At 35.3% G+C, this 12,618-nt stretch overlaps 2 protein-coding genes across 3 annotated transcripts; one reads left to right on the top strand and one right to left on the bottom strand.

Moving 5' to 3' along the window:
• Nucleotides 1–251: 251 nt before the first annotated feature.
• On the bottom strand, nucleotides 252–3,491 carry LOC111436072 (beta-glucosidase 44-like). The gene is made up of 11 exons (XM_023073765.1): nucleotides 3,186–3,491; nucleotides 3,045–3,103; nucleotides 2,820–2,895; nucleotides 2,642–2,713; nucleotides 2,425–2,512; nucleotides 2,088–2,340; nucleotides 1,904–2,019; nucleotides 1,593–1,810; nucleotides 1,477–1,508; nucleotides 804–906; nucleotides 252–694 (listed from the first exon to the last, which is right to left on the bottom strand). Exons 1-11 carry the CDS (start codon nucleotides 3,415–3,417, stop codon nucleotides 414–416), a joined length of 1,530 nt encoding a protein of 509 aa, XP_022929533.1. The 5' UTR covers nucleotides 3,418–3,491; the 3' UTR covers nucleotides 252–413.
• A 1,359-nt stretch (nucleotides 3,492–4,850) lies between these two features.
• On the top strand, nucleotides 4,851–9,905 carry LOC111435983 (UBP1-associated protein 2B-like). 2 transcript variants are annotated; one of them, XM_023073631.1, is made up of 2 exons: nucleotides 4,851–6,164; nucleotides 8,582–9,905. In XM_023073631.1, exons 1-2 carry the CDS (start codon nucleotides 4,951–4,953, stop codon nucleotides 8,592–8,594), a joined length of 1,227 nt encoding a protein of 408 aa, XP_022929399.1. In that variant the 5' UTR covers nucleotides 4,851–4,950; the 3' UTR covers nucleotides 8,595–9,905. The 2 variants fall into 2 exon arrangements, with proteins under 2 accessions (XP_022929399.1, XP_022929400.1); XM_023073632.1 differs by having other exon boundaries at nucleotides 8,620–9,905.
• Nucleotides 9,906–12,618: the final 2,713 nt, after the last annotated feature.

The following is a 12,618-nucleotide window of genomic DNA, read 5'->3' on the forward strand; positions in this document are numbered from 1 at the left end:
TTGAGTTCAACTCGATATGTGGGACGTAGAACTTCTAATTTCTTAATCGGGTAGTATGTCTTAAGCTAGTTGAAGTTATGATAATGTTGATCAATTAGTGATTATTATAAAAGTTTGGTTGTATTAAATTACTATTCGTGATTGTAACGATAGCCCATCTGGTAGTATGTCTTAAGTTATATTTATGTCTTTACGGAGTCATATGTATCCTAACAAATAGAGGATAGTATGGAGGGATTGACATTTCGAGATTTTCAAAAGTAGACGGATACGAGCATAACTTAGTGCATAAAGTAAAAATTACATCATTTTAGAACTCAATGGTTCAATCTCGAACCATACCACCGTTGAACTACGAAGTATTTATTCCCTTTAGACGAGAAAATACTTATCAATTCAAACTATATAACACACTAAGCTCGTTTCTTCTTTTGAATCATTTGTTTGAACCAATAGGCCGACATCTTAGGAATTCTCTTGAGGTTGTCTTTGTAATCTACATATATGATACCAAATCTTGAAGTATATCCCGACAGCCATTCAAAGTTATCGAGCAACGACCAAGCGAAGTAGCCAGTCACATTAGCTCCATTATCTATAGCTTTCTTCATGTTCTGCAAGTATGTCTTGTAGTAATGTATTCTCTCTGTATCGTTTAATCCTTTCGGGAGTGGGATATCAGAAGTATCCATACCTGTCGTTAAAACATGTCAATATGAACATAGCTCAACGATAATTGATATATACTTCTTTTGAAGTTGTTCGAGTTAAACATGTCAACTAGTTGAGTATGAGTGCTCTACCATTTTCTGAAACAATAACGTTTGGGTTCCCATAGTGTTGCTTCACATACATCAAAGCTTTGTACATTCCCCACGGTACCTCGTACAACCAACCAGTATGAGCCTGACAACCAAATTTAGAGTAAACTTCTATTTAGGTCAAGAAAGTACGAACACACATACGTCTCGACACGTTACAAAACGTGTCTAGGACACAACTTGTAACGACCTAAGTCCACCGCTAACAGATATTGTTTTCTTTGGCTTTTTCTTTCGGGGTTCCCCTCAAGGTTTTAAAACACGTCTGCTAGAGAAAGGTTTCCACACCCTTGAAAGGGTGTTTTGTTCTCCTCCCCAACCAATGTAGGATATCATAATGGCCACTTTCTAGTGAGGACGCTGGGTCCTAAATGGAGTAGATTATGATATCCCACCTTGGTTGGGGAGGATAACGAAACACCCTTTATAAGGGTTGGAAACCTTTTCCTAACAGACACGTTTTAAAACCTTGAGGGGAAGCTCGAAAGGGAAAGCTCAAAGAGAACAATATCTGTTAACGGTGGGCTTGGGCTGTTACACAACTCTTTTTCTCCAATCGAGTATTAAAGGCAAGAACTACACAAGATCGGACTTCAAAGCTCAAACACTCCTTACACCGAAACAATTTAAAAGTTCGAGATTAAAAAGAGATTACCCTTGGACCAATAGGTTTTCCATTCTTTTCATCTGTAGAAGAAAACATGTATATATTAAACAAAGGCTATGAATCTTGAATAGGAGAAATAATTAAGAGATAGTAAATGGACTCACAAGCATAGCCAACATTCCAATCAGATTGATACCCATGAGTGGTTGGTTTGGGCCAAGTAGGGTTGAACATATAGAACGTGGTGTATTGATTGATACCCACAAAATCCACCGACCCTTTCACCAATTCAACCTCTTCATAGCTGAATTTTGGTAGCCTTTCCTTCACAATTTCTTGCATTGTTCTTGGATATTCACCATATGTAAAAGGATGCAAGAACCTAAACCAAAATTACAACCAAAAACAAACATTCAATTTAAATTTTTCATTTCATAATTACATATTTTACCATCCAATACCATCCAATCAATACCATCCAATGTGAAAATCTCTCGCTCTTTGAGCTGCATCCTTGTCTTCTTTTCCTTTTGTGAGAGGTTCGTAATACGTAAAATCCAGTAAAATCCCAACTCGTCCTCCTTGTTTCTCCTAAAACAATTATAAGAAGTTCATTAACGACATGTTTCGGGATTGAAACGATGTGTTTCAGGACTTACTTGAAATTTCTTTCTGTATCTGTCAACTACAGTAGCATGGGAAAGAATGATATTGTGAGCCACGATGTAAGGTTCAGTTCCTGAGTTTCCTGTTGTACAGTTTCCATATTCTTTTGAACACCTTGAAGGGGGCATTATACCACTGTTGAAACCAACATCAGCTATAACCCTTGGTTCGTTAAACGTCATCCAATTCTTTACTCTGTCTCCAAATGCTTCGAAACAAAATTCCGCATAATTTGCAAAATCGATCCTGCATATTATTAAAGATTGCGATTATAACCCTGTCGTACGAAAATATCTCTATCGATACGAACCCTTTAAACTAAAAGCTTACACAATTTGCTTGTCTAGTAAACCTCCGTATCTCTCTTGAAGTGCCAAAGGAAGATCATAGTGGTAAAGATTTGCGTAGGGCGTGATTCCTACCAGTTTTAAATTAAAAGGGACAAAAGAAACAAAATGGTTATCGAACGACCGTAATAGTAAAATTTGATCGATTTATGAAATAAACCCGATGACGAATTAAAGGAGTTGTTGTGGATTGATTATACCTCGTTGAATCATGTAGTCAATCAATCTATTATAGTACGCAACTCCTTTCCAATTTACTTCTCCCGATCCATCTAGCGGAAAAAAAAAACATAAATTTTTTTTAAGTATGGATGATTCTAAGTCGTTGCTAATGATGTTTACGCTTTGAAAAATGAATGTAAAAGAAAATATTATTACTTGGAAATATCCTCGACCAAGAAATTGAGAATCGATACGCATCGAAGTTCAACTTTTTCATATTATCGATGTCTTCCTAATCGCAGGCAATAAATCAAATTAAAGACAATTTAATTAATATATATAAATATTTTATTAAACAAAAGCGCATATTTTAATTTGTTGAGTCATGCTCGAGCATACGACGAAAAAAATTAGTTACAAATGCAAGACTCATATGCATACCTTATATCGGTGATATTGATCGACAGCAACATCGCCCGTAGCATTGCGAGCGATCTTTCCTGTTCGTACATCTCAAAATTTAAAAAGAACATGAAGTAAATTTGTCGATAAGGACTAAATGAAAACTAAGATCAACCGTACCAGGAAGTTTAACAAAGGAATCCCAAATGCTTGGGCCTCGGCCATCTTTGTCAGCCATTCCTTCTACTTGATAGGCAGAAGTTGCAGTTCCAAAGACAAAGCCTTCGGGAAATGCAGCTCGGCTGAGGCCTCCGGTGTCGAAGACGACACCGGAGAAGTCGTTAGGTGGTCGGGATGAGAAAATTGTAGCATTGAGAGACAGTAGAAGAAGGATGAAGAAGTGGATTTTCATGGCTGTTTGGGTGAGAAAGAATAGAAAGATAAGAGAAAGAGAAAGGAGTGTTGAGCTTCAGAATGATTGGTTTTAGGATTCCAAATTGCACAACAAAACAAATGGATCTTATCCAAAGTAAATTCACGGGTGATCCGTACACTTTTTTGTTCCTTGTTTGGGTTTAAATTATATAAAATGACTTTCTTTAACCCCTCTTCCGTGTCACGGTCATGGTCGTCCAAGGCGTGTTGCCCATGGTCGCATGCCCATGACAAGCCCAACCCTTTATGTCTTTACGGTCATGCTCATCCAAGGCGTGTTGCCTATGGCCGCATGCCCATGACAAATCCAACCATTTACGTCTTTTCATATTCTAGTGTTTTACTTTTATATTTATAAAAAGTATGACATTTCAGAAATATCATGTCTAGGCCTGTCAGACATGAAATGCCTCAAAATGTACTATAAGGGGATACGACTAGTTGTCAACTTCTCCCTACCCAAGGTTATATACTGTAAGCCGTTGTTATTTCTCTTTTGCTTGCTTATATAACGTCTCTTTCAAAAATCTCTCTCTGTCCTCGCTTTCTAAAACCTTCTCTTAAAATCGAGGCTAGAGGCTCGAGCATACGTCGCTTGGCCATAGGCAACGCAAGAACGAATTGGCTTAGCTTACTTGTCGTTGGAAAGTGAGTGCCGCACAATCGCAAGTCCGCTGTCATTAAAAGTGCGATTGTGACACTCAGCCTCACTGTTTCCTTATAAGAAATACTCGTTCTTCTCTACAGTTGATGTGGACCGACGTGAGATCTCACAATCCACTCCCTTGGAGGCGCCTTCAGCCTCTCCAACTTATGTGGACTAATACGCGATCTCATAATCTACTCTTTTGGAGGCCTAATGTCCTTGCTAGCACACTGCTCGGTGTCTAACTCTAATACCATTTGTAAGAGTCCCAACCCTGATACTATTTGTAACCGTCTCAACCCTGATACTACTTGTAACCGTCTCAACCCAAGTCTACCACTAACAAATATTGTCCGTTTTCACCCGTTACACAGCCGTCAGCCTCACGATTTCAAAATGCGTCTATTAGATAGATGTTTTAAATAATGTTTTATTCCCCCCTCTAACTGATATGGATTACACCGATAGTTTCGAAATATAATAAAAAATAAATTTGTAAATTTTAAAAATATTAAATAAGTTAAAATGGATTTAACAAAGTTATAAGTTAATTTTTAATGTTAAAAAGTAAAAAAGCTTATATCTATTAAATATAAAATTAAAATCTTTGAATTTGTTAGATTTTTTTTTTTTTTTTTTTTTTTGTAATTTACATAAATTAATTCTTCAAAGAAGAAGAAAAAATCCAATAAATTAATGTAAAGAAAAAAGAAATATATATTGTCTATTATCTGATTTAATTTATTAGAAATATTTATATTCATATTCCAATTTCCTTCAGAGTCGAACCAGCCCGCGAAGCTTGTTGATTCGTATCGAACTGTTCGTTCTCTGTTCTTCGGAAGCCGACTGAAAAGCTCTCCAATGGAGGGAACCAATAAAACCACCAAAAGAAAGCTGGCGAAGAAATCTGAAAACAAGGTAGACAAGAAACCAAAGAAGGAGAAAGATGATCCCGTTCCGCCTCAACCACACGACGACGATTCCGACTCCGATTTGGACGATCTTTCCAAACTCCTCCAGCCTTTCTCCAAGACACAACTAATCGAGCTCATTTGCAGCACTGCTGTTAAAGACCCCAATCTTGAAGCCCAAATTCGAGCGGCTGCCGACCGCGATGTCACTAACCGCAAAATCTTTGTTCATGGCCTCAGTTGGGATACGACCCGAGAAACCCTAATGACAGTTTTTGAATCTTTTGGTGAAATTGAAGATTGCAATGTGGTTATGGACAAAAATACAGGGAAGGCTAAGGGATACGGGTTTATTTTGTTTAAATCCCGGCAGGGTGCGTATAAGGCGTTGAAGGAACCTAGGAAGAGGATTAATAATCGGATGACTTCGTGTCAATTGGCTTCTTTGGGTTCAGTGCCGCCCCCGCAAAGCCATGAGATTGGCTCGCGGAAGATTTATGTCGCTAATGTGCACCAAAACGTGGATGCTGAGAGGCTTAGGGCGTTCTTTGCGAAGTTTGGAGAGTTAGAGATGGGTCCGATAGGGTTTGATCCTGAGACAGGGAGATCGAGGGGTTATGCCATTTTTATTTATAGAACGAATGAAGGTGCGAGGAAGGCTCTTGAGGAGCCACACAAAGTGTTCGAAGGGAACAAATTGCACTGTCAGAGGGCGTCTGAGGGGAAGAACAAGAATCAAAATTCGACACAGGCAGCGAAGAGCTTGGGGCAAAGCCAGCCGTCGGTTATGGCGGCCATGGCCGCAGCTCCAAATTTGCATTTGTTTGCTCAACATCCGAGCCTTAATCCTATGTATGGTGGATATGGGAACCCAGCTTTGGGAGGTGGCATGTTGAACCAAGGAGTAGTTCCCATGAGTCAAGTGGGTCTGATTGGTAGTTCTGTTGGGGCTGGCATAGGTTTGAGTGGTTACAGTGGGGGGTCGTATGGCTTAAGCCAATTAAGTGCTGGTGGTTCGTCATTGCTAGGCTCTTATGGCCCTGGTTCGTCATCACTGAAGGGGTTGCCGCACATTTACTCAAGCTCAATGCTTGGTAAGACGGGTTCTGAATCGGGTCAGACGGCTGCTGGTGGATCTTACGGTGGATACACGTCACATTTGTGGTATGAGATGTTTCATATTCTTTTTATTTACTGCACTTTAAGCCTCCTATCATTTGTATGTTTCAACTTTTCATTCAGTGCTTAGCAACAGCCTGCGTGTACAATTTTGATTTAGGTAATTTAGTATATAAAGTACCTAAGGCTACCATTAGGTGGTAATTCTAAGAATTTATAGTATTGTAATCCTCTTATTCATAAGGTGGTTATCAAACTTTAAAATGGTTAAAGATGCCCTTCTCAAGGTCATACCTCTAGCCTAGGCAGCTTTATTTAATACTCCCCACATATTATCTATCTATATTTAGGATGGCAGTGGAGCTATCAAAGTAAAGTAGTTGAAACGGAATTGTAGAGACTTCTTTGAAATGAGTTCGGTAAGGAAGGAGGTTTATGAATTGTATCTAGTGAACTAGAGGAGGATAGCTTGATGCTGTCGTGATGCAAGACGTTTTAGGAGGTCTAACGTTTATGGGGTGCAGATAGATGTGACTCCAGTTATGGTAAAATTTTATGCTTAACAGGTCTATCAATTTAAGAAAAGTGATGTTGAAATTGACTTATGGAAAACCGAAGTGTGATCAAAATATTAGCTAAATGGACTACCGAGCATAAAACTAAGCAGCTATTGAAATAAAATTGAAGATAATACCATTGTAGTCCCCTAATGTCCTACATCTAACTGAGAGAGTGGAGCTAGAGATAGGTCTTTTGGTTTTTCTGTTGTTGGGTGGTTAAGGATCAAGAATGAGTGGGAAGGTGTGCTTGTTAAGTGCAGTGACAGATGGCAATGGCACATAGTCAGGGACAACTGCCAAAGTGGATCCCAAGGTGGTGGAGGTAGGTATGGCGGCGACGGGAATGGCTGAACTTGAAACTGCTATAGCTGTGGTGAATCTGGACATGGCACTGGAGAGTATCCACACGGTGTCCATTGATATCGTAAATTGGTGATTGACAGTTACTTCTCTGCTTGTTGGTGTGCTTTTTTAGGTTTCGTTCACTATCTCGGTATCAATCTAATGGGTCTTTAAGCTGGGTCTGTTCGGTGTTTTGAGATAGGATCAAGTAGCTCTCCTTATGGACTTTTTTCCCCGGTAATGAGAAACCTATGGATGTATTAAGAAGAACAAAACCTCAAAATAACGTAAAGGGAAGAGGAAGAGAGAGCCCCTCCCAAATGATAATCACATAAAAGCCTTCCAACCCTGAAGAATCATGGAAAGCAGGTAATTACAAAATGATTTGCAGTTTGGCACCAATCTTAACTTGGACTGGTGTTTGAATTAGGGATGTTTTATCAGTGGTCCTTAGGAGGAGATGATTATTGGGAGGAACAAAAGGAAATTCAAGATAGGAAGAGGAGTTATTGGTAAGAGGTTCAAAAGGGACTCACATTAGTGCTTCTCCCTTGTATATCTTCTATTAAGTTTTGCAGTCATTTTCTTCCTTTTTTATTTTTTATTTTTTATTTTTACTATCAACAGTTGGAGAGCTTTTTTCTAAATCGTTTTGATGGTCCCCTTTTTTGTTGGTTGGCCTTGTTCGCCTTTTCCGTTTTCCTTTTCTTTCCTTTATTATTATTATTATTATTATTATTATTGGGGATGTACGGCCTCTACTTGTTCCTTCCCATTTATTAACGAAAGCCAGTTTCATATATATATATATATATCAGACACTCGTGTTCGGTTACTTTTTCTGAAAAGTAATTATAATTCCATTTTAGCTATCTAAAATCACTTGGATATTCAACTCACAACTGCTATCCCCAAACTTGAAGACAGCTCTACTCTAACTACGCCCCCCACCCATTCCCAAACCCAAACCCAAAAGAAAATTCTTCCTTGGGTCACTTTTGTTCTTAGCTTTCTTCTGTCCTAGTTTGATTTATGACATGTTTTTCATTTATTTTCCAACAGAATTTGCCTGTCTTTAGATAATTTGAAAGTTATATCAGGTTGAAGATTTGCGCTCCTTTTGACTTCCATTTACCAGAAAACACTTCTTCAATTTTTTTAATTTTATTTTATTTACTTATTATTTATTTCCTTGTGGTCATAAATACTTAAGTCAATGCCGTTACATGTTGCTTGTCTTTTCAATTTTGAACAAACTTGCTTCGCTCTTTTTACTGCCCGACTTAGTCACTGGCCATCTTTTACAATTATTTCTTTCGGATTATTTTTTTATAGCACGATTTATTGAACTTGTTTTTATGCTTTCCTTTGATGATCATTCTTTTTCTATACTTCTTCTGATTGTAACTATTTGGGGAACTGTGGGTTTTTTTTTTTTTTTTTTTTTTTTTTTTTTTTTTCTTTCTTTCTTTTTCCTTCTTTCTTCCTTTGATTTCTTGTTTCATTTTTCTTATTTGAATCTTCAACTTCACTGTTTTGATGGGAGTATTCATTTGACAGGCCAGATTATTAGTTTGCGTTGTCTTATATCTTTTTAGATGCTTGGGAATCCATATTTGCGTTTGAGGTGCTGCTGAACTTGTGGATGAATGATCCTGTACTGTACTTTTGGGAAAGTTTATGTTCAGAGCTTCATTTGGGCTTTGATACCTTTTTCCCACAAACCCCTTTCGTCTCTTTTCACTTTTTTTTCCTTCTTTTTTTCCTTTTCTCCATTCCTCCCCACTTTTTAGTTGTTTTATGTAGTAAGAACCTGCTGCTGGGCAATAGTCATCTTACGTTTTATACTTCACCTTTGTCAATATTATCACTTTTAATTCTTTTGAAGTTTTTTTTTATACATATATTCTTTTTTTGTTGTAATTTCTTTTTCCTCGAGTATCACCTTCATTTTAATCTTCGGCTTCTGAGTTATAACCTTCCGCCCTATTAATAATAAATGGAAGTCCCTTTTTGTGTCCTGTTGGAGTTAATCAAGTGTTGTTGGAGGCTGCCAAGGATTAGGAATAACCAAATCTTCTAAGCGAATCCAGTAGTGGTAGGGTGATGATTAGTGTTATTTGGCTAAGTGTGAAACTATTCTTGGGTCCTATTATTCTGCTAACTTTTTTAGGTTGTGAATATATATAATGCTCTTCTGTTACCGGTTCAGAATCTGCAGTGGAAGAACTTTTGTGATGCAGGTTTGTTTCTTTGCTCTGCTTCGTCGCCTTCATACTCATCATCAGTCTTTGCTCTTCCTTGTTTTCTTCATTTTCATTTTCTTCCCCGTTCGTTGCCCTCGTCGTCGTTGCCCTTCTCCATTTTTCATACAATTCTCGGGGTCGTGACTAAAATGAACCTCACCCACTTCATCAAATTCTTCCTTTTTCATACAATTGGCTTGGTTTGATTCTCCAAGTTTTTCAGTTGGTAATTCTGAAGGTCGTGCAGAAGGCTGATGATGGGTAGAGCAGAATGAGACAGGTAAGGTATGGACATGTATATATATGTATATGTATATGTGTATGTATATATGTATATATGCATTCATTCAAACTAAGCTTCAGCTGTTGGCGTCACTGCATCCATCTGTGCAGAACAGATAGTCTTGAAGCATTTCTGTGGCTTGTTTCTGTTGATTCTAATGAACTTTACATGCACAATAAATCAAGCATACCATCAAATGAGTGTTTGTTTAGTTTTTTTTTTTAAATCATTTTTTAAAATATTAATGTGTGGTTAGAAAATTAAAAAAAAAAAAAAAAAAGTGAAAAATAAGGAATTTAGAGGGGGTGTGGTGTAAAACGTGAATTCACATTATATTTGACATTAAGAAGAGTAAGTTTTTTTTTTTTTTCCCTAAATTTCAGATTTTTAATTTTATTATTGTGATTATTATTATTATTATTATTATTTGTGATTTGCTTTGTGATTATGGGCTTCCTGGGCTTCCTGACGAGAACGAATACCCATTCGGGCCTCAGGCAGGCCCAACTAATGAGTTCCTGTGGCGTAAAAGGGAAAGCCGAAAATTAATCAGATAGAACGACATGTCGGAAGGTATCTTCTTTTAGAAGTAGATTTTTGGTCTTTTCTATACAGAGTTGTTGTATGACCCATTTTATTCCTAAATATTGTAACGAATTTTTGTAATATTATTCTTTTATTAGAAATGTTATGAAAAAATTTGAAGTGTATTATCAAATTAATTGGATAGTGACATTTTTTTTTATTGGGTGGAAAACAAGTGAATGAGATATAAGAATATATTCAATTTCATAAAAAGGGATAATTACACATGAAAAATTCCTATTCCACAAATGTCAAAATTCTTTAAAATTACATTTCTATTGTTAATAATATGTATAAAGTCTATGAAAGGAAATATATTAAAATTAATTCTTTGTTATAAAAATATTGAAGTCATTGGTGAAACAAAAATCATATGCAAAAAAATCAGTAAAGGTAAGAAACTACCAAAAAGATAAGCCATTCCTATATCTAATAAATACGTTAAGTTTTTAGTTGTCAATCGATGAGGTTGAAACTCTAAATAGATTGCTAGTGACATTAAATCATCATGACCCTTGTGCTCTACGTGACAGACGTGCTATAATGGTCGGGACAAAGGGTTGTGATCCCGTGAAGGTGAACTAACTCCAAAAAACTCATTCTCAGCTCGAATGGTAGGTTACAACTCATCTGCATGAATTGGTTATGCCCAAAGTTAGAGGAGAAATTTCCCAAATTTAATAGTGGAATATTGGAATGAAAATTGCAAAAAAAAGGGTTGAAAAGGATTGAAATGACATATATGCCCAAATTCTCCCCAATCCCTCTCTCCATCATCAACTTTCCTTGGAATTTAGCTCACCTCAGCGGAACTCAAATTTCCTTAAATGGAAATCAATACTTCCCCTCTCAAATCCGAATACTTGCCCACCAACGCAACCAATTTTCTTTTAAATACAAAAATAAATATTAATTTAAGATTCTAATCTCTATATTTTTTTAAAATAATTGGATAAATGGTAAAATTAATAATAAAATACTAATCTTTAATGAGAGCAAAAATGAAATTTCTTTCGAGATTTTAAATTAGATGTCTAATTCTTAGGTGACAACAATAACTTTTTATAAATATAAATTTATTAGATGAAATAACAAAGACTAATTTTGATTAGTCTAGTTGATTAATATATCATAAAAGCATAATTAATTGATTTAAATTAAAGTGGTAAGTAATAGAAAAAGAACTATAATTAATTAAACATTGATTGTAATCATTCTTGTATACATATTATACAAATTTTTTATTGTTTTATTAATAATTTATTATAATTATATAAAATTCTAAATAATTACTCCGGTTTTTTAATTTTGAATTTGAAAATATAAGTTCTACTAGATATTTATAATTAAATATTTCCCTAAAAAATCTAATATTTGAAATAGATGAATGGAAATTAAATTGATTAAAATTATTTTAATAACTCCACTAAATAAAAATAAAATAAATAATATAATTAATGGTTAAAAGTACTCGAAACTCCAAATATAAGTTGTATTTATTTATATGAAATTTAAATAGTGTTTAAATTATTTGATTCTCACGCATTCTATTTTCAGATACTATATTTTCAAGTATCTTATTCCCTGGCATCTTGTGAGTGAAAATTCTTAAAATTGTGTTAACGGAGGTTAAATTTTAAATATAATATTAAATTAGTTCAATTTTATTATTATTTATATAATGCATTTTATTAGTTTTTTTTTTAATGAATTAATGGAAATTTCAATTCACCATTTATATATTATATTGATGTCAAACAATTAAAAAAGTGAAGATGTCATGAAAATTTAGCTTTTTGGATATCATTATAATATTTTGGTTGGATGACTTATTTCCCAATTCATATCATTTTTTTTTAATAATAAATTAAAAATAATAAAAGTGACCAATAAATTTGGTAATTAAAATGGAACTTTCCATAATAATCCATTGCAAAAGTCAGTCCTTTTTCACTTTTATTTAATCAAATTCCTTTTCTAATTAAACCGCACAAATTATCCCTTCAAAATTTTCAAAAAAATTTATTATCCAACTTAAAAGTTAACTTGAAAATCGAAACCGTCAAATTGGACTAGACCAATCTAATTGGGGTCAAACTAGAGGGTTGAATTGAATCAACCAAATAGGTCATCTTTTTCTCCTACCTCACGAGAGCGAGTGCAATTCCACTTCTTCTGTCTCATCTCTAACAAAACTCACCTCTTCAACAAAAGATCTGCCACGTTATTTACATATTCTCAACGGTGCGAGTGACAACCCAAAATTTATTGGTGAATTAAACGGATATACAACCACAAAAGAAAAGAAAAAATAAACCCAAAACTAACCTCGTTCTTTCCCACAAGCGACGGCCAGCATCAGAGCCACCACAATTTTTTTTCTCTTCAATTTCTAGATATTACATAATTCTATCATTAACCCATAAATTCGAATTATTTGAATCTATTTTAACTTAATTCACGAGGTCAATAATTCATAAAGG

The sequence above is a fragment of the Cucurbita moschata genome, unplaced genomic scaffold (genome assembly GCF_002738365.1).
Source record: "Cucurbita moschata cultivar Rifu unplaced genomic scaffold, Cmos_1.0 Cmo_Scf00051, whole genome shotgun sequence".
Classification (NCBI taxonomy): Eukaryota; Viridiplantae; Streptophyta; class Magnoliopsida; order Cucurbitales; family Cucurbitaceae; genus Cucurbita; species Cucurbita moschata.

Bases quoted from the DNA above. Each gene is read 5' to 3' on its own strand.
- LOC111436072 (XM_023073765.1), bottom strand. From the start codon at position 3,417: ATGAAAATCCACTTCTTCATCCTTCTTCTACTGTCTCTCAATGCTACA. The intron at 2,513-2,641 runs GTATAATCAATC...TAAAACTGGTAG, and splicing joins TGACTACATGATTCAACGAG to GAATCACGCCCTACGCAAAT. The intron at 695-803 runs GTAGAGCACTCA...TTTTAACGACAG, and splicing joins CGTTATTGTTTCAGAAAATG to GTATGGATACTTCTGATATC.
- LOC111435983 (XM_023073631.1), top strand. From the start codon at position 4,951: ATGGAGGGAACCAATAAAACCACCAAAAGAAAGCTGGCGAAGAAATCT.